The following is a 19,884-nucleotide window of genomic DNA, read 5'->3' as shown; positions in this document are numbered from 1 at the left end:
GCCTGGCCTCATGATTCCATATTTGCAAACTTGGCACAATGTTTTCTTGTTGATAATTATAGTGTACTCTTTTGGGTACCTATTTAGACTAGATTAAATTAATATTAATAAAATATGCATTGCAAACTAGCCAACTAACTGTGTGTCTTTTTTTTTTTCTTGCCCCCATCAGCACATATACACACCAAGACCTTTGGACAGACTCGGCATCCCGCCCTTCCTCCAACGAGATCGCTTCAACCGTTTCCAGCCCACCTATCCCTACATACAGCACGAGATTGACCTCCCTCCCACCATCTCTTTATCTGATGGTGAAGAACCGCCACCATACCAGGGGCCCTGCACGTTACAACTCCGTGACCCCGAACAACAGATGGAACTCAATCGAGAGTCTGTGCGGGCACCTCCCAACCGAACCATCTTTGACAGTGACTTAATTGATAGTTCGGTCTACGGGGGGCCTTGCCCGCCAAGCAGCAATTCTGGAGTGAGCGCAACTTCCTACAGCAACAATGGGAGAATGGAATGCCCACCCCCTACCTATAGTGAGGTCATAGGTCATTACCCAGGATCATCTTTTTATCAGCACCAGCAGCAGAATATGGGAACGCCCTCTATATTAGAAAGCAGCAGACTTAATTTGCAAAGCAGTGGTCTTGACAGCACAGTAGCACGGAGCAAAGATAAGGACAAACAAAAAAGACAGCCATTTTAGAATCAAGACCGAACATAATGAGAGGAAAAAGAAAAATCAATAAACACTGCACTTCTATCCCATCCTTTTCGTTGTCCGCTCATCCCGCAATGCCAAAATGTTGCGTATATTTCTGACAGCTAATAGGGCGCCAGAGAAAGAACTTCAAAGAAGAAGTTGGGGAGGAGAGAAAATGAATCCCTCCCCCATCTTCACTTCTTCCTGTATAAATATTTACTTGTTATGTCTGGTTTGAATGCACAAGCGGAAAAAGCTTGCAATCCTGTTTATATGTTTAGCCATGTCTTGGAAACATTACACAATTGCTCTTACTTTGTTTTTTCCCTTTTAAGAAGCTGAGTAGCGTGTGTGAGTGCTTGCCTATATATCCCACCTACCTTATATCTATTTTTTTTCTTAATATCTCACTTAACGTTAAGGAAGAAAAAATCCTGAAATATTTGCACAAAACTATTTGTTTTAAAAGACTTGCAATATATAAATATATATAAAAAAAAATAAGAGAAGAGTATGAGTGAGGGGAAGTGTATTTTTGTATTCGAAAAGGGCCTATACATTTTGGGATGTTTATCATCAGAAATGGACAAAAAAAAAAAAAAAAAACAGAAAAAAAAAGAGCAAACGGAATTTTTTGAGGGGGGTGGGTGGGTTGTTTGAGTGCCAACTCGGAAAGTGTGTTGTAAAATGTTAAAAAGCAGGAGATAAAAGTTATTTATATAAATGTTAAAATTTTGCACTATTTTTTGATATGACTATACCAGTCCTTGTGTTAGCAACAATGTATCATGTCTACCACATCCAATCCAAAACTGAAAATACAAAACAAAAAAGGGATCTGTGCAGCATTGATCAACTATGTTATGAAACCTTAGGAACAGTTTAATAAGAGCACGTGTTTTATTTTTTATGGATTTTGATTATCCCTTTCTTGGGTCGTTACAATGCATTTCTTGCTTTTTAGTCTGGCTTTATATTGTAAACTCGTTAATTTATCACTAAACATTATTTTATTATCATGCTTTTAATATAAATTTGCTCATAAAACACAGCACATTTTAACTGTACCTGCAGCCATTTTGTGGGCTTAACCACTATTGAGAAGGGCACACACAGCCTATCCATTCACTAGGTACTATCTACATCCCTAAGGCACAAAACTGTTGCTATTCCTTGAAATTTATTCTTACCATGAAAGTGTACCTGTGATGTCTGTGTTTCCTAATTATTTAATAGGCTTGTGAATACAGTCCACAAAATGGCTGCCTCCACTGTCTACAGGTGACAAATGCTGTTTAAAGGAACAGCAATTATCAATTTCTTTATAAAGAAATGTTGGCGACAGTGGGATATTATAGCATATACCATAATGTAAGTTATTGTAAAAGATTTTTATAGTATTAGCTGAAGCGACAAAGAAAACCGAATGACTTTTTTTTTTTTTTTTTAAGCACCGCTTCCAGAGCCAACCCTAACTGTACTGTTACTACATTCCCTAAAAGACCAGAAACAGTATTTGGGCCAATTAAACCTTAATTGGGTACATAATTTGCTTTGCTTCTGTAATTCTGTTTTTGTGGTTTTTTTTGTTTCTTTTTTCCCCTAAAGGTCTTAACAGATTGACAGGAAGCTCATCATTCCTGCAAGTAACATATATTGAGGCTCCGCTTGCAAAAATGCACTGAGCTTCTCAACAGTAATTCATGTCTACAATTCCATGTAGGACATCCAGAGCAATCCAAAGTAGTACAGCAGACTAGAGCAACCTATTGCTTTCCAGCAAAGCCTGCTGGGTGTAGTTCTATTTTACAATGTGCCCATCCCTGCCACCTAGCTACTGCATAGCTAGTGAAACATTGTGCTTGCCAAAGCCTGTCCACATATTATACTTTTACATGCACAACAGCCCTATGTCTGTGACTTGGCACTATAAAGTGATCTGAAGTCTTTTAGTGTTCAGATGTCGTCATCATCATCAACATTTATTTATATAGTGCCAGCAAATTCCGTAGCGCTTTACAATTGGGAGATATAGATGGATATAGAGACTACACCACACAAGACACTCTTCCCAGCACTGTTATTGGATCACTGTTATTGGCACACAGTGCAGCCTAGGGCTAACTTAAGTGGACTGGTGGATATTTTAACGTGGAGGAACTGCCATTTTGAATTGACAATGGTTTTGCACATTACTGGTTCACAATTGTTTGTCATCCTAGGAAAGCTAAGCAGCGAGTTTTTCAGGCACTGCAGGTGTAAAGTTTAATCTGAAACTTGGCAGTCTGTGTGACAAGTTAGTGACCTGTGTTTCTTTTATGTGGCACCTGTGTAAAGGTAGACTGCTTAATATAAGCTTTTACCTGTCTGAGATGCCCAACCCTTGTGCCTTCAAAGAGCATATTTGACTTGTTGCTCTAGAACAGACAGGCAACTTGTGGTTCTCCAGCTGGCACGCACTGCCAGACATGTGGTTCCACAACAGCTGGAGAAACACAGGCTGCCTAAGCTTACTGTAGACCTCTGTACTGTATAACTTTTATTGTACTCTGTGTCTCTGTTGTAGACCCTTCCTCATACCTGGTATTTTGTACTTGCCCCTGTGGTTTGTAAAATGCTTAAAGTCTTTTTAAAGCAAGTTGTTTCATTTTCTTTTCTTTTTTTTGTACTGAATTATACTTGAAATCCAGTCTCCCAAAACAATGTCTGAACATGGGTGATCATATGTGTGTGATCAGAATGAGATGCAGAAAAAACTCTTGATGTACATCTCTTGTTAGGAAAATAGCTAAAATAATTAAAATTTGTATTGACCGGAACACTGCACTTTTATTTAGGTGTAAATGTGCTCCAAAAGAATAATTGATCATGTTATCACTAATTTGTCAGTGGTCAATAGTGTTGTCTGTAACTCAGTCTGCGGCAGACCATTAAGGCTGGGTGCGCACTACAGGTTTATCACACGATTATTGTGCCAATCGCAGGATAAATGACCATTGGAGCATATACACTAATGCAATATTGAAACGGTCATGTTTTTATTCCAAAGCGCACAGAGATTTTTAGTCTGTTTATAAAATCAAACAACACTAATGTCTGGCAAACTCTGAAGTGTGTGCACTCAAAACCAGCAGTGTAGGCAGATCTCCATAGAGTTTTTAAGTCACGATCTTTTCAGCCAATGGTTATGACAGATGAAGAACACAGGTCTGAAGGTAAAACGTGTTTAGTGTGTACGCTTGAATCGGTATGCTGATTGGGACTTTCGTTGGTTGGTACTGTTGTGCAAGGATCTTGTAGAGACCTCGTGGACCCTGACTTGGGGCTAGATTTACTAAATGTCGGGTTTGAAAAAGTGGAGATGTTGCCTATGGCAACCAGTCAGATTCTAGCTTTCATTTATTTACTGCATTCTACAAAATGACAACTAGAATCTGATTGGTTGCCATAGGCAACATCTCCACTTTTTCAAACCCGCAGTTTAGTAAATATACCCCTTAGCGTCTTTACTAATCTTTCATTTTAAGTGCAGAAGTTAGTCATTGAAAGCAGGTGTCTGGTTGCTGCACTTAAATGTTATGTTAGTAATTGAGCTCTAGCAACTCCAAATTATATTTGCTTCCTATTTGTTATAGGGCAGTACCTTATTTCTAAGTGTGGAATGTATGGCTTTATGCTGGTGTAAATTTAAAACCAGATGTGACAAAATATTACATCTTTTATGTAACATGAACCTTTTCTATCAATTATTAGTAATTGGACCACTAGTTGAGCCAATTGGTAACATTCTCATATATGTTTTCCCATACCTTGATAGAACGCAAGGTACTTGCAGCTGTATATAAAGAGTGCAAGATGCTCTTGAAGGACTTCCATTTTCATGTGGATTTCTGCCGTGTCCTTTCACAAACTTACAGACAGGAAGTCTGGTCGACAGAGTTCCGAAAACTTCCTCCATGATTAGGCTGCTCTCTAAGTATCTGAGTAGGGGCGCACGCAGCAGCTCTGTTTCGGCAGCACTGTACTATACAGCGGCGTTGTCAAAGAAGCGTCCGCGGCGGTGCTGTATACATAATATAATTTTAGATTGTAATGGCCTTGTAAAACTGCAATATAGTGGAACTAAGCCCACAAAATGCAAATACTCTGAAATAGGTATTGGTTTATACATGTGAATAAAGTTTTCATAATTTTAACTGGGGACTGGCCATGATAATATCTCTCAAACTGGATATGGTACTTACTGTGCTGTATATATTAAATCAAATAAGGTATGATATTGGAAATAATTTGCTCTGATAAGTAAACAGGTCAACAGGTAGGAGTAATAATAACTACTTTGTTGTTGCTTTTTTTCTAACAGGGCGATTTCATTAGTGATCCAAGTCAGTGGCTTTGCCTAAAACTCATGTAGATGTTGGTCACTGTACTCTGTAATTATCTAAAATTATATCCCCCATCAAACAGCAGTTCTGACATTTAAGAAAATCAATTACAATTCTTCCTCCTATTTTGGGGTGAGGGTAGCTTCCAATATAACTAACACAGCTACCAATAGCGGGTTCCAGCTTTAATGCACAAGCTTGTTTTTATACAAACAATTTTTTCTTTATTTTCCCCATTTAAGAATTCTTTGCTGAAATATTTGGAAATTGGTTTAGAACCTTAATGGTAATACACTGTAAAATATAATATATACCGTGGTGAACGTAGAATCCATATTCTGTCTTCAAGTGCAGTTTAAAAATGATAGCAAATGATTGGCTGGTAGGTGTAACACCACCTTCTTGTTTTGCACATATTTTCATAAATATCTTTGTCATACAGTCTGATTTTAAGGATTTCAGAATTTTGGGTGGATTAATAATGGATTGAATCGATATGGAATTTATTTATTTTTTTATATAAAAAAAAATAATCGCTGGAAATGGGTTCGCTAATCTGAGAATTTTAGCTTAAAGAGTAACTCCACTCAATTTGATTGCATGGCCACAGTTGTTGCTTAGCAACAACTGTGGCCATGCAATCAAACTGTGTGGACTGCAGATACTGTTTCAGTTATTCACAATGTATTTGCCAAATTAAAGCAACAATTTTGAGCTGGTGTCAGGTCGTACTGCTATGTCAACTAAAATAAATTTCTTTAGTAAGTTGAGGTACCCAGCATAATTTTAGTGTTTGACATTTTTCAGTGATGTTAAACTATTGCATTCTCACAATGGCAGTAATCCGTATTCATAAGAATGAAGCCTACCAATTCACTAGGAACCAGTGACATTGGTGAGGTCATTGGTGGCTTAGTGGTGTCACTAATACCAAGTGAATTGATATTAGGAATATTGGTTCAGGCCAAGTTTAATTTTCTATGGTAGGCTAGGGTAATTGGCGGCTTTCCTCCTGATGTGGAACTATAGGTCCCAGCATGCTTTGTCAGCACAGCTCCCCAACAACTGGAAACTTCAGGTTGCTTACCTCTGCTCTGTTCAAATGATGGGTTGTCCGTTTTTTAATTTGCACCCAAGCTATAAAATGATGAATTTCTTTTATTTTTTTTATTTTGTGTACCAAAAAAAAAAAAAAGACTGGATTAGTTTCCATTTAAAAAGTTGGCATTTCCATTCAAACAAAACCTTTTTTGTGATGTTTGTGATAAAGGATTGGGTGGAAGGCTCTTCTGTAGGTCTTTTGTTGCACAAAAGTAGTCCATTATGAAGTACACTCAGACCAGCAAAACCTCTGCTAGTTGACTGAATATTCAAAGTAAACATTTTAGGCAATAAGCATTGTTTTTAAGAAATGTGTTTCTACCATGTCCAAGTGAACAAAGCAGAGTTCCAAAACATTGATGTTCTACTCTGTTAGAATTGAAATATTTTAAGAGTCCCCAAATGTATTCTAGCACATCAAAGTTATGAGGGGTTTTTGTTTTTTAATTTGGGCTCATGGAATCCCACATTTACAGAGAACCACCAGAAAAGAATGGTCACGATAATGTGGTGTGTATGTGAAACAACTCCTTTATAGATGTTCATTAGGATTTATTTTGGAGTCATGTCAATTTAGTGCCTTACAAAAACACCTTCAGTAATGCGAGGGGGTGGGCAATTTAAGCTCATGCCCCTCCGTCTCTGACGGAGTTGAAGAAACTGTAGCCCTTCCTAGTGCGTAGAGCTGCAGGCCAAAGGGATATTATATTTTAAGATGTCCCCTTCCCCCCATCTTTCCCCTCTAAATCCTATATATAATGTGCCTCGCTCTGTATGGTGCTCCTTATGCTAAGCATTGGACTGTTTGCAAGGTTCTATGTAAGCCTTGTTTTTAATGCACATATTCTATTGCTAGATAGGCTAAAAACTGTGGTAGATTTTGTACAAAGCAAACCAGAATTGTTTCATTGCCCCATTGAGCCAAAAATCAGCTGTGCATACCAATATATTTGTCCTATGCTTTAGTTCATTCATTGTTACTTGTGAAAAGATAAGAGACTGGTGTCAAGAATGTAAATGTATTACACAACATAAACAGTGATGTAAAAACCTTAAGCTGCTGAATTGTTGCATAGGAATAATAGTGTAACAACCAAGAGTATCCTCTAAAAAAAGACTTTCATTTTGTATATTTTATTTTTTCTATAAAAATCTCCTTTTTTGCAGTATTATATACTCTCGCCCCAGAAATTAAATAATGATAATAAATATTACACCACATTCCTGTATACTGTATGGAAAAGTATATACGTGTGTGTATAAACTAACTTTTTTTTGGTTTACAAAAATGTATAATCCTGATCACCCAGGGAGCATTTTATGTATTTTTGAGATTCTAAAATTCTATTCTAGGCAAATAGCAAATAATTGACCTTGCTAAAAGGAACATTGTGCAATTAGTTGGATAGGGACAGAACACTACATACTAACTCAATTTTATTTAAATACTTTTTCTGTTCTTTAATTACCACTTATGTAAAAATAAGAATAAAGTAATTATTTTCCCCCCAATTTTTAACCCTGCCACATTCAGCAGCCTAATGTTTTCTATGTTTTTTGTTTTGAATGTTTGCAAAGAAAAGGCTTTAAAAGCTGTAGATGGCAGGAATGTCCTATAAGTTACAGCAGCCAATCGGATATTAACTTCCAGAAGTCTAACATGCAGTAGACCAAATCAAAACAAATATCTGATTGGTTGCTCTAGAGTTACAAAATGTTTGCATATTGAACCATGTTATTTAAAATGAAAAAAAAAAAAAACACTGTGTAAGGCGACACTTTGGGATAGAGGTTGTGTTCGGAACTAATAATTTAGTATGGTTTTTTTTGGTTTTTTTTCTTTATTCCAAAGTAAGGGCGCTCCTAACCTATTCTATTACAAATTATATAGGTAATACCTGCTTGTGGTTGTAGCAATATGCACTGTTCAGAAAACAAAATAGACCAGATTTATTTTAAAGAAAGACTAAGGGTTTATTTTGGTGGTATTGAACATAATTTGTTGTTTGTATTCCTTAAATTGGGTCACAGGCAACTCTCCAGTTACATCACAACTCCATTCCAAAACAGATTGCATGCTGTAAATTTCCAGGCAGTCTCCAAGCAGGGCCGAATACTAATGTTTTCCCAGGCTGTAATATATGTATATATCGAGAATGCACTATTTCTAGATTTGGAACTAGAAATATGAACAGGGACTGCCATATTGCGCCATTTTAGCCTGAAAAACTAATTGTTCATAGCAGTAACTATAGTGCAATTTTGATGGCTCTACCCAGAAAAAAAATGATGGTACAGCCAAAATCTTAAAATACTAACTACCCTTACAATGCACTCTATCTAAGTGTCACCTTTTTAATAAATAAGTGATGAATGCTACTACGAGCACTGATAATAATGCATATGAGGGCTAGGTGCACTGATACTTTGTAAATAATTCCGAAAGTTGTGTGCAGGTGTGAACCAACCTTGTCTACACACCGTGGGAGCAGCCAACTTGTGAACTGAACCAATATTCATGAGAATGCAGCCAATGAATTCACTAAGAAATTGTGATGTCACTGAGCTATGAGGCACTTCGGTACAGCCCACAACATGGCTTCCTCCCCTCTGGGTACACCATGGATATACTGTTATGCCGAATGTTGCTAAACCTGGTTCTTAAAAACACAAAGCTAGGAGTGCCTCAAATCTATGCTATGGATATCCAGTCCGGCTAGATATCATTATATATCCAATTTTTAAATCCGTGTTCTGCAGTATGTTAGAAGAAAAATGTAATTGAAATTTACATTAATGTCATGTCAAATTTAAATACATTTTAAGTAACCAAACAAAAAAAAAGTAGTATTTAATAAATAATTAAATCAATTACATTTAATTTGACATGTCATCAAACATTCATGTACTAGTACTCTCAACAACAGACCTATGAATTACTTAAGCATCTTCGCTTACCTAATTTTTTGTTTCCTAAAGTAATTTTGTGGGAAGGAGACAGTTTGGATTCTCAGTTTGTTTATAAAGTTTAAAAAAATGTAATTGCACTAAACTGACAAAATGAATAAAAGGACATTTGAAGGTTAGTCTTGTGCACGGCACAAAGTTACAGGCCTGATGGAAACTGTAACTGGGCAATCTATATATAATGTATATATTATATATTTGCAATGCCCCAAAACCTACAGTACAAATATTGCTGTAATTATTAGTCAGCTCTTTGGGGAGCTAAATCATGGGCTTGTTATTTTTCTGATACTTCCGTGGCATATATGTATGGCGTTCGTAATTTAGGCTATTTTTATCACAAGTTCTGTTCTGGTTGACTGATGTAAACTACAGCACATTCAATGCAGTACTTGATAATTATTCTAAAAAATATTATAATGTTCTTTTTTGCTGCAGTTTATGGTATATACAGATGTACTCTGATGCCAATTTCCAAACTGTTTTTGCTTACTGTGTATTAGTAGAAACTTGTCATACAGATGGCTGCAATACTTACTATACAATAAATTTCCTTAAATGTTGCCTCCAAAATTGATTTGATCTTTTTTTTATTCACTAGTGTATGCTGTTAAATTTGCATTGTGAATGGCAAAAAGAAAAACACAGAAAATAATTACAATTATACTACTTCTCTTTGGTAGAAATGACAAACTCGTCCTGCCATTGCCAGCTTTTGAGAACGGACTGTAGAACTGATTTAAAGGCTTGTCCACTATAAAAGCTGGTGTATATTAACTAGCCATCACTTTAGAAAGGAAAGAATACATAACTTGTATGTGTTTTTAAAATAAGTGTTGTTTGTTTGCATTATTGTTTAAGTAGTTCCACTTTTTTATAATTTCTGTTCGAGAGGTGGTATCTCATTTTTGTAAATTACCCACAAGGAACCCTCTGTCCTTGGTTTAATCATTTTCCTTCACTGCAAAGCAGTTAGTTACTTGTTCTTCACGCTAATGTGGCAGCTATTTATCACGTCACACTTTGATTATAACGCAGTCAAAACACATTTATTAGCAATTGGCAGTTCAAAAAGCAGAAGTACAAATGATGTAGCATGGCAGGTTTTTCAACTGCAAGTCGTATCTAAAATGTAAACATTCCCACATACCTTCACATACCATATCCTGTCTATAGCCTTCCATCAACAAAAATAAAAACTCCCTTACATTAGAGAGTAAAGTTTACGCTATAAAGTGTTAGTCATGCCACAATAACACTGCATTTCATCTCAGGTTAACTTAAGAACTTTCACAAGCAGAGGTAATATGATTTTATACATTAATAAGACATGTCCACACCTGGCTCATAGAGGTGCAATTTGGCCATTTAAAATCGGTGTAATTACTTTTATTTACACACACACACACACACACACACACACACACACACACACACACACACACACACACACACACACACACACACACACACACACACACACACACACACACACACACACTTAATCACTTGGTCCAATTAAAATCTGATTGGCTTGTGGTAGATCCTGATAACCTATACTCTGTTCTGTACACCGGATGGCCACTGAACAAGTAGATGTGTAACAATTTGACCACTGAATACAGTTGATGAGGGCGGGATTCAGCAAGTATTGTAGTCGTTTACGAACAACTGCACTGTAGAGATAAAAACTAATTAATAAAAGTTCTCTTCCTGTTTTAGTCAACTAAACAAATACCTATTTTTTTTCAATGAAAAATGATCAGGAATAAAACGTGGGCATATCAAATGGATCATTTTCCTATTTATGGGTCTATTTATCAAGGCACCTCCTTCAATCTAATTCTATTATCGAGTAATTTATCAAAAAAATATCACCAAACTTGGAATTTCAATTCCAGATATTCAAAACAAAAAAATAATTTTATAAAAGGAAAAAAGTGTGAAAGATATTTAAATAATAAAAAAACATATAAAGTGTACCCCATGGGGAAGTACTACAGGCGGCCCCCTGCGATGTCTACCACCACCATTCCCAGGAAGAGGAGGGAGGGGTTTGATAAAACACCTGTTTTTGCGGAATTTAGTGCTTATCTCCCTTTGGTGAATAGACCAGTGCTCGAAGTGGGGGTGTATATGGGAGTATATTAAACCGGCACTTCTACATCTTTAATTGTAAAATTGTTAAATTATGATTTTCATTCTGCCACTTCTAAATTTCCACTTTGACCACTGAAATAGACAACCTAGTATTTTTTTTTATTATTATTATTTTTTATTTTTTTTTACTTCTGAGGGATTGAAAGACCGAGTAACCTGTCTTCATTTTCACTGTTAACCCTTTCTTCAGAAGTGCTGGGACAATGCATTAGATTTGGTTTACAGGTCCCCAGATATATTTTAGTCCTCATAAGATAAAGTATTATGAGTCATGACCGCCAAAGCTCCAGTTCACAACCTCTGCAAAGCATACAGCTACATCTTTGGTATTTGTGCTTGTTTAAAATACATGAATGTATATAAATGACAATAGAATATTTTAAAATATAATATAAGATTTAAAAAAAAAAATATTAACTTGTGCAACATAGAGAAACAAAAATGAAGGTATTTGTGAACGAGAGATAAATTCAGTGATCGTTTTTTCAAAATGTGTTATTGATTTCCAGAGAGGCCCAAGCTGAAAAAATACCTGCCTGCCATGCATTTAAAGAATAGATACCAGCTTATATTACAGTCAAATATCATCATCCGGGGCATTGCTTGCTGCAAGTGATGTTTCTTACACATTATACAATATATACGTAAAGCCGTCAATAGCCATCACTTCCACCCTCTCTGTGTAACAACTCAACTCATCAGGGATGATCAGGTGCTACTTATACACCTCAAGCTAAATTTACAGAATTTAATTAATATGATTTCAGTAATAGATGCCTCTTATTATAACACATGATTAAATATAAACCAGCCACAATAAACAAAATGAGAGTTGATGATGAAAAAAGTGTGGATGGTGGTCCGTGGAAAGGAGGGCCGGAGAGATTGAATGTTGGCTATGAAAGTCAACAACGTTATTTATAAGTTGCCAAACTACTCTGTAACGTCGTACAATCAGAGAAATGTATTCATTCACATTAGTCCATACTTTAGTGGAGCTTACTATCTAATTTCTATACCACAGGCAGTTTAGTCAGAAACCAATTTACCTGCTTCTATGTCTGTTGACATAATATGGGAGCATACCCACATGAAAAAAAAAAAAGGAAGAACGTTGTTAGTGCTAGCTAGATAGTGATGACCTTATGTCCCCCAAATATAAAAAGTAGGTGATTGTACAGTATATTCAGCCAAGCTGAGATAAGAAAATCTTTCATGTTAGAGATCTCTAGTTATTGTAATATATATATATATATATATATATATATATATATATATATATATATATATATATATATATATAATTTTTATAGTAAAGCCCTAACCAGGGCCGGCACTGGAGTCTCCAGCCCCCACCCCCCACCAGAGCTTCCACATGAGCCGTGAAGCCCCCATGTGTCGCTCCTCCATACCATTGAGCTTAATTCAATCCCTGCTTGGTTGAGAGCGATTCAGAATACAAGGTAGCACATTGCCCATGGTGGAAAAATATATTTTCTACATACAACCACCTACAAGTTGAATAGCACTGAGAATCAGCAAATACATAAGATTAAAAGGAATGCATATAAGAAACATTCCATGTAAAATTAAAGAATATAGATAAGATTCATGAGCACACTTTCACAGACTAGCAATGCGAAAATAGAGGTTATTTCAAAAGCAGATAAAGACCCGAACCAACGTGTGAGCCATCATCCAATATCTTTGTTGAATGTAGATTTAAAATTGTTTGCAAACATGTTAGCTGTTCGATTGAATTTGGTGATTATATTGTTAATCCATATTGACCAAATTCAGTTTATCCCAGGACACCAATACTAAGAGGACAATAAATCTCATTCATCTAGCCAAAATAACTTCCTCCCCAGCATTGATAATGGTCCTAGATGTGCAAAAAAAAGCTTGTCACAGGCATCTGGCAGTTTTGTCCCTTATCACCCTTACATTTTTGGCTTGATGATTATGCCCCTGACAGGTTCTATAAGAACTAACAATTACATAACAGGAGTTAATGTGCTTTCAAGGGAATACAAGTTAGCCCTATACGCCTACAATATCTATTTTTTTTAAAGTAAACAAACCAGCGCTACCAAACCTTCTCTCAGTAAAACTCTGTACAAGCTACAAGGTTTTCAGCTGATTATCGAGCCAATCACCCGATAAACGACTGCTCAGCTCAATATCACATTATTGTGTACACTGCAACGATAATCGATTATCGTTGCAAAGCACATCATATTGTTTCATTTGATTTTTAAACCAAACTAAAAATCTTGTTCTACATTGGTAAAATGTTGTTCCAAAGCTGCAGTGTGTATGCACTCATGTTAAGGATCTCCATAAAACATGTATAGCGTGTACACATGAATCAGCATGCTAATCGTGACCTTTTTTTTTTTTTTTTTTTTTTTTTTTTAAAAATCAGTCGCTGGTAAAATCGTTGTAGATAACACATCGGGAGAACATTTCTGTAGAGTGTACATAGCCTTAAACAGACATATAACAACGACCTGTCGTGTTTAAAGATCAACACAGATAAGCAGAGGTACTAGACGTGCAAGTTCCTCCAGCTACAAAGAAGTTATTGGAGATCATCAGTGATTTCAAATGGTGGTCTCGCAGTCTAAAATACTTTGGAGTTTGCATAACCAGGGATTACGCCCAACTAAATACCACAAACTAACTTTCCCTCATGGAAATAATCCAAAAACACTTCTCTACATATCTTTTTATCTCATGTATCATTGAGTAGCCACCATAAAGATGAATATTCTGCCCCATTTATTGGTTTTATTTCAGACTTTGTTCTTTGAAGTCCTGGCTTAGGTGTTGAAAAATCTGTAACAAATGAATCCCAATTGTATTTGTCAGGGTCAGATTTTAAACCATTGTGCAAAACAACAACAGAGATGAATGCCATGCATCTAAAGTATGTTACGTGCCAGACGACTCCTACTAAGGTTTGGGTTGATATAGAGACTTTTATTTTGAAATTACATCAGTGGCTACTCTTTTGTTGCTCCCCAGTTCAGACAGGCCAGTGCATGCTGTAGATTACCCATCCATTAGCTTTGCCATACCAATTTGAAAAGCAGGAACTAGGAGATTTAAGCTTACATCTTCCCCTGATTTCCTCTTGTGAGTTGATGACAATATTGCAGTTCTTAAATAGAAAGCTATGCTGAGATTTTTCCCTTCATATGAAGATCTCCAAAAAAAGATACAAACTACAGAAGGAATATTTTTATCAGCACCTGCAATAAAAGACACTTTTATCATTCTAAGCCACTGACAGATTCATCCAGACAGAGAACTCCTTTAGAGACCATCTCTTTTCTCCAGGCAACTTCTAAAGGCCTGATTTCAATAGCATACAAAATATTTCTGATTGCTGATATGGAGACCAAAGACCTACACAAGCTGAAGTGGGAGCAGAACATGGGAGACACACTACATATTAAATGTTGAAAAGCAATTAGAAGCTTCTGAAGTGTTCCATCTGTGTTGGATCAAGGAGAATGCATATAAGCTCTATTTTCGCTAATACCCTTCCAGGACTCAAACAATCGTTCCTCAAAGTTTTGTGTTGGAGAAACTGCTTATAAAGGGGTACACTATTACCTATATGAGGGACATGTACCAGCTTATACAAAGGGTTACCAAGACTCCTGTTCTTAACAGCCCTTCTAATGTCCTGCTTCTAAGACAGTTTCCTGCAGCAAGCAAGCCACAAAATAAGCTTATCAGACATACACCGATCAGCCACAACTTTAAAACCCCTGACAATTAAAGTGAATAATATTTATTATCTCGTTACAATGGCACCTGTCAATGGGTGGATTATATTAGGCAGCAAGGGAACAGTCAGTTCTTAAAGTTGAGGTGTTGGAAGCAGGAAAAATGGGCAGGTGTAAGGATCTGAGCAACTTTGACAAGGGCCAAAATGTGATGACTAGATGACTGGGTCAGAGCATCTCCAAAATGGCAGGTCTTGTGGGGTGTTCTCAGTATGCATGTGGTCCAAGGAAGGATAACCAATGAACTAATGAAAGGACATGAGCGGCCAAGTCCTAATGATGTGTGTGGGGAGCAAATGGCCTGTCTGGTACAATTCCACAGAAGAACTACTGTAGCACAAATTGCTGAAAAAGTTAATGCTGGTTATAATAGAAAGGTATCAGAACAAACAGTGCATCACCGCTTTCTGCATATGGGGCTGCGTAGCCGCAGTGCGGTAAGAGTGTCCATGCTGACCCTTGTCCACTGCTGAAAGTGCCTACAATGGGCATTTGAGCACCAGAACTGGACCATGGAGCAATGAAAGAAGATGACCTGGCAATGTCTTGGTGCAGGGTTCCACAGGACACCTTCAGAGGTCTTGTGGAGTCCATGTCTGGACAGGTCAGAGCTGCTTTGGCAGTACAAGAGGACTTACACAATATTAGGCAGATGGTTTTAATGTTGTGGCTGCTCAGTGTATATTAAGTAGAGATGTTCGCTGACCCCTGTGTTTTGATTTTGGATCTGGATTAAGTTTGTGTTTTGGTTTTGGCAAAACCGCCCTTGCATGTTTTGGTTTTGGATCTGTATTTTTTAGAAGAATAGCTAAAATATTCTAAAATCAAATAATTTTCCTCTTTTTTTGTTCCTCCATTATTATTAACCTCAATAACAGTAATTTCCAATCAATTTTGACCACCTCACAGGTCACAATATTATATTCATCCGCTTTCGGCCAAAAACTGCAGTGACCCGGCTGGATGCTAAGCGGCAGAGCAACAACACAAACATACGGCAGTTCATAGCACATCTAGGAAACATTGGCACACAGCAGTGGCAGAAAAGAAAAGTAGTGCAAGATGGAAGTGTTCTTGGGCCCTTCCACCCACCCTTATGTAAGATATTGAAAAGGACATGTACATTTTAACAAAGCAAGCACTCCAGTGACAAGGAGTGTCACTTTTCTGGCTGAAGTGCTTAGTTTGTTTGGGTCCCCACAAAACAAGCTATCAATAACATAGCTGCCTTAAGCCCAACAGTGCTGTCAATGAACTCTATATTATTAAACCTAGAGATGCTCAGTCTTGGTTTTCTGAAAACTGACCCCACCCAAACTTAGGGGATCCGAGTAGGCTCGCGAACTGGCTTGTTACTTTCGCGCGTCCTCGGATCTAAATCGAGGCAAAACAGCATTGTTGCGTTGTCGGAACTTGCGGGTTTTGTATTTTATTAATACCTCCCTCCCCAGAGGTCCTGCGCCATTGCTCACACAGAAGCAGGGGTAGCAGTGTTCTTGCCACTTGGCAAAAATGTACTGGAAATGATTGGAAATTAATGTTATTGAGGTTAAGAATAATGTAGGAATAAAAAAAGAGCCAAATTATGTGATTTTAGCAAAAAAAAATAGGGATTTTAGAAAAAATCGTGATCCAAAACCAAAACACGCGAGGACGGTTTTGCCAATACCAAAACTAAACCACAAAATTAATCCAGATCCAAAACCAAAACACGGGGGTCAGTGAACATCTCTAATTAAACCATGTCTGCTCGTGCTGCATCTTTAATTTCCTTCTCTGTGGATACCTTTCTCTCATCCCTGAAGAACTGCCAAACTTATGTAGACACAGGAATGGATATAACAACTGGAGTGGCATTACATCTGCTTCAGACAGACTGTGACACGGAACATATGGGCAGCATGAAATCCGTTATCGTGGAATATGCTGCATTGAACAGAGATTTAAACCATTATATAGATGCAGTTGAGGAGACTATACTTAAATTAAAACGTGACCCACTAGATGAGATCCCAGATTTAAGAGAGCTTGTACATGAGAGATACACTGCGCTTCAGAAGAATAATACAGAGGAGGTCTTGAGGCAGGATGATAAATATATCCAGTTTAAAGAACAGCTAAGAGACATGAGAAAACAAATGGGTGTGTCACCGTCCCCTGAAGACAAAGATTTGTAAGATGAAGACGAGGAGATCGTCGTCACCCAGCGCACTCCTATAACACATTTGGAGATGGTGAACCCAGTGAAAAACAAAGTATGTGGTCACACGTACGAAAGAGAAGCAATTGAAAAGATGATTTAAAACACACTTCAGCACCTATAGCACATGTAGGTAACATTGGCACACAGCGGTAGTCAAAAGATAAAGTGGTGCAAGATGGAAATGTCGTTGGGACCCTCCCACCCACCCTTATAATGGATCTTAAAAAGGACATGCACACTTTAACAAATCAAGCACTTTAGCGACAAGAAGTGCCACTTTTGTGGCTGAAGTGCTTGGTTTGTATGGGCCCCCCACAAAGCAAGGCAACAATGGGATTAAGGCTTCTAAGGTAACAGTGCTGTCAATGAACTCTAATGTGTCATGATGTTGTCATCATCTTCAGCCTCATCATCATCATCACCATTTATTTATATAGCGCCACTGATTCCACAACGCTGTACCCAGAACTCTTTCACATCTGTCTCCCTCATCAGTGTGTACATCATCCTAACACAATATTAATTCAACCCCGCAGGAAACCACCATTAACATAAATGTCAAAAACAGAAATTTAAAAAAAAAAGCGTTTCCCTTTTTTTTTTTTATAATTTTTTATTTTCAGTTGTCAATCAAGAAAATACAGACAGCAAAACGATAACACTGTGTAGCATACACAGTAAAATCACAACAGTTATTGTGGTGTATCGCATATTAGGAAACCTTTAGACAAAAATTACCGGTTTTTACATTTTTAAAGAGTAATATAAAATGGGTGTAGGAACAAAAGGGATTGTGGGGGAGGGGTGAGTGGGGTAGGATCACAAAGATAAGCACTGTAAGTATTTAGAGGATAACTAGGGTGTGTTGAGCCTATAGCAGAGAGGGAGATATGTGTCGGGAAGAGTTAGGGTCAGGTCGGAGGACGCGGAGCGCTGAGGGGGGAAGGTGTGTTCCACGGCTAGCCATGGAGCCCAGACTTGACTGAAGACGTGGCCTCTATCGTGGAGGTAGTACGTAATCTCCTTCATAGCGGCCACGTGCCAAATCTGCCTCTTGAGAGCCAAAAGGGATGGAGGTGAGGTATTTTTCCAATTAAGGGCTATGAGTGATTTGGCTGCTGTCAGGATGTGGGCAGCTAATTTTTTGGAGAATTTGTCCAGGTCTTGGGGAGGGTAACATAAAAGAAATATCCAGGGATCTTTCGGGATGGGGGGCTTCAAAAAGGGTATTTAGGAAACTATGGACTGAATCCCAGAAGGTGGTGATAATCGGGCAAGACCACCAAATATGAAACATCGTACCCCTTTGGCCACAGTCCCGCCAATAGCAGGGCGAGGAAGAGGGAAACATCATATGGAGTCTTATGGGAGTGTAATACCAACGGTAATAAATTTTGTAAGAGGTTTCCTTGAGTTTAGTTGATATAGAGCATTTAGCTATCCCCAGTCTCATGTCCTCCCAAGCCTCTTCATCCGGGGGAGGACCAAGGTCTTTTTCCCACTCGTCTTCATGAGGGTTTGGAGAGGAAAGGGCAGAAGTGAGAAGAATGCTATATATTTGAGAAATCATGCCCTTGTCAAAGGGATGTTTTCTACAAAGAGATTCAAATGGAGTAAGGTCCCTAAGAACATAGGTTGGTGGCAGGGATCGCAAGAAATGATTAGTTTGGAAGAATTCAAAGGGGCTGAGGATTTGGGACGGGAATTGGGGTTGGAGATCCGCTAGCGAAAGCCAGCGGCCCTGTTTGGAAAAATCTACTGGAAATTTAAGCCCTGCACGAGACCAGTTACGGTGGATCGTAGAGGCAGATCCGGGAGGGAACACCGGGTTATGCCAGATGGGGGTTAAAGGAGATATTGCAGTTGAAAGTTTTAGTTTGAAGGAGTTGGAGTCCCAGAGCATAGCATCAAATTTGATGGAAGGCAGTGCTCTAACAGCAGGGGGGCGACGGGCGGGTGATACGCCCCAGAGAGAGGAGAGATCGGGCAGGGTTAGATGGGCCGATTCTATATCAAGCCATGCAGTGGAGCCAGAGGGAGCGTAGGAGGCAACGATTTGCAAAAGGTGGGATGCCAAATAGTACAATTTGATGTCAGGAAGGCCTATTCCTCCTCCAGGAATTGGTCATTTTAAGATATTGGTTGAGACTCTAGGAGGTCTATGGTTCCAAATAAAGTGAGTGAGTGCCTTCTGGATGTTGACAAGAAAAGAGGCAGGGACAGCTACCGGAAGGGTTTGGAAAAGGTACAGCCATTTGGGGAGTATGTTCATTTTGACAGCTATGATCCTGCCCAGCAACGAAATAACAAGGCGGTTCCAGGAGGTCAGGTCTGATTGCGTCTTGGAGAAAAGGGGTAGGAAATTCTCACGAAAGAGGAGGTCATAGCGAGAAGTGAGGAAAACACCCAGGTATTAGATCTTCCTGTTCTGCCATTTGAAATTAAAGTTAGCCCGGAGGAGCTCGGTATCCCGAGGGGAAACGTGAAGCAGCATGGCCTCTGACTTGGTGTAGTTTATCTTATAGCCCGAAACATCTCTGTAGTTCTGAAGGATGG

The 19,884-nt window shown here is 38.1% G+C and overlaps 1 protein-coding gene across 1 annotated transcript in view; it reads left to right on the top strand.

Annotated features, from left to right (window-relative positions):
- The window catches only part of PMEPA1 (prostate transmembrane protein, androgen induced 1), a 59,251-nt gene extending 49,513 nt beyond the window's left edge, over window positions 1-9,738 (top strand). The window contains exon 4 of the mRNA XM_075176505.1: window positions 173-9,738. Within this exon, the coding sequence (XP_075032606.1) occupies window positions 173-715 (543 nt within the window). The 3' untranslated portion in view covers window positions 716-9,738. The remainder of the gene's footprint in view (window positions 1-172) is intronic.
- The last annotated feature ends 10,146 nt before the right edge of the window (window positions 9,739-19,884 follow it).

The sequence above is a fragment of the Mixophyes fleayi genome, chromosome 6 (genome assembly GCF_038048845.1).
Source record: "Mixophyes fleayi isolate aMixFle1 chromosome 6, aMixFle1.hap1, whole genome shotgun sequence".
NCBI lineage: Eukaryota > Metazoa > Chordata > Amphibia > Anura > Limnodynastidae > Mixophyes > Mixophyes fleayi.
This window is presented reverse-complemented; position numbering and strand designations above follow the sequence as displayed.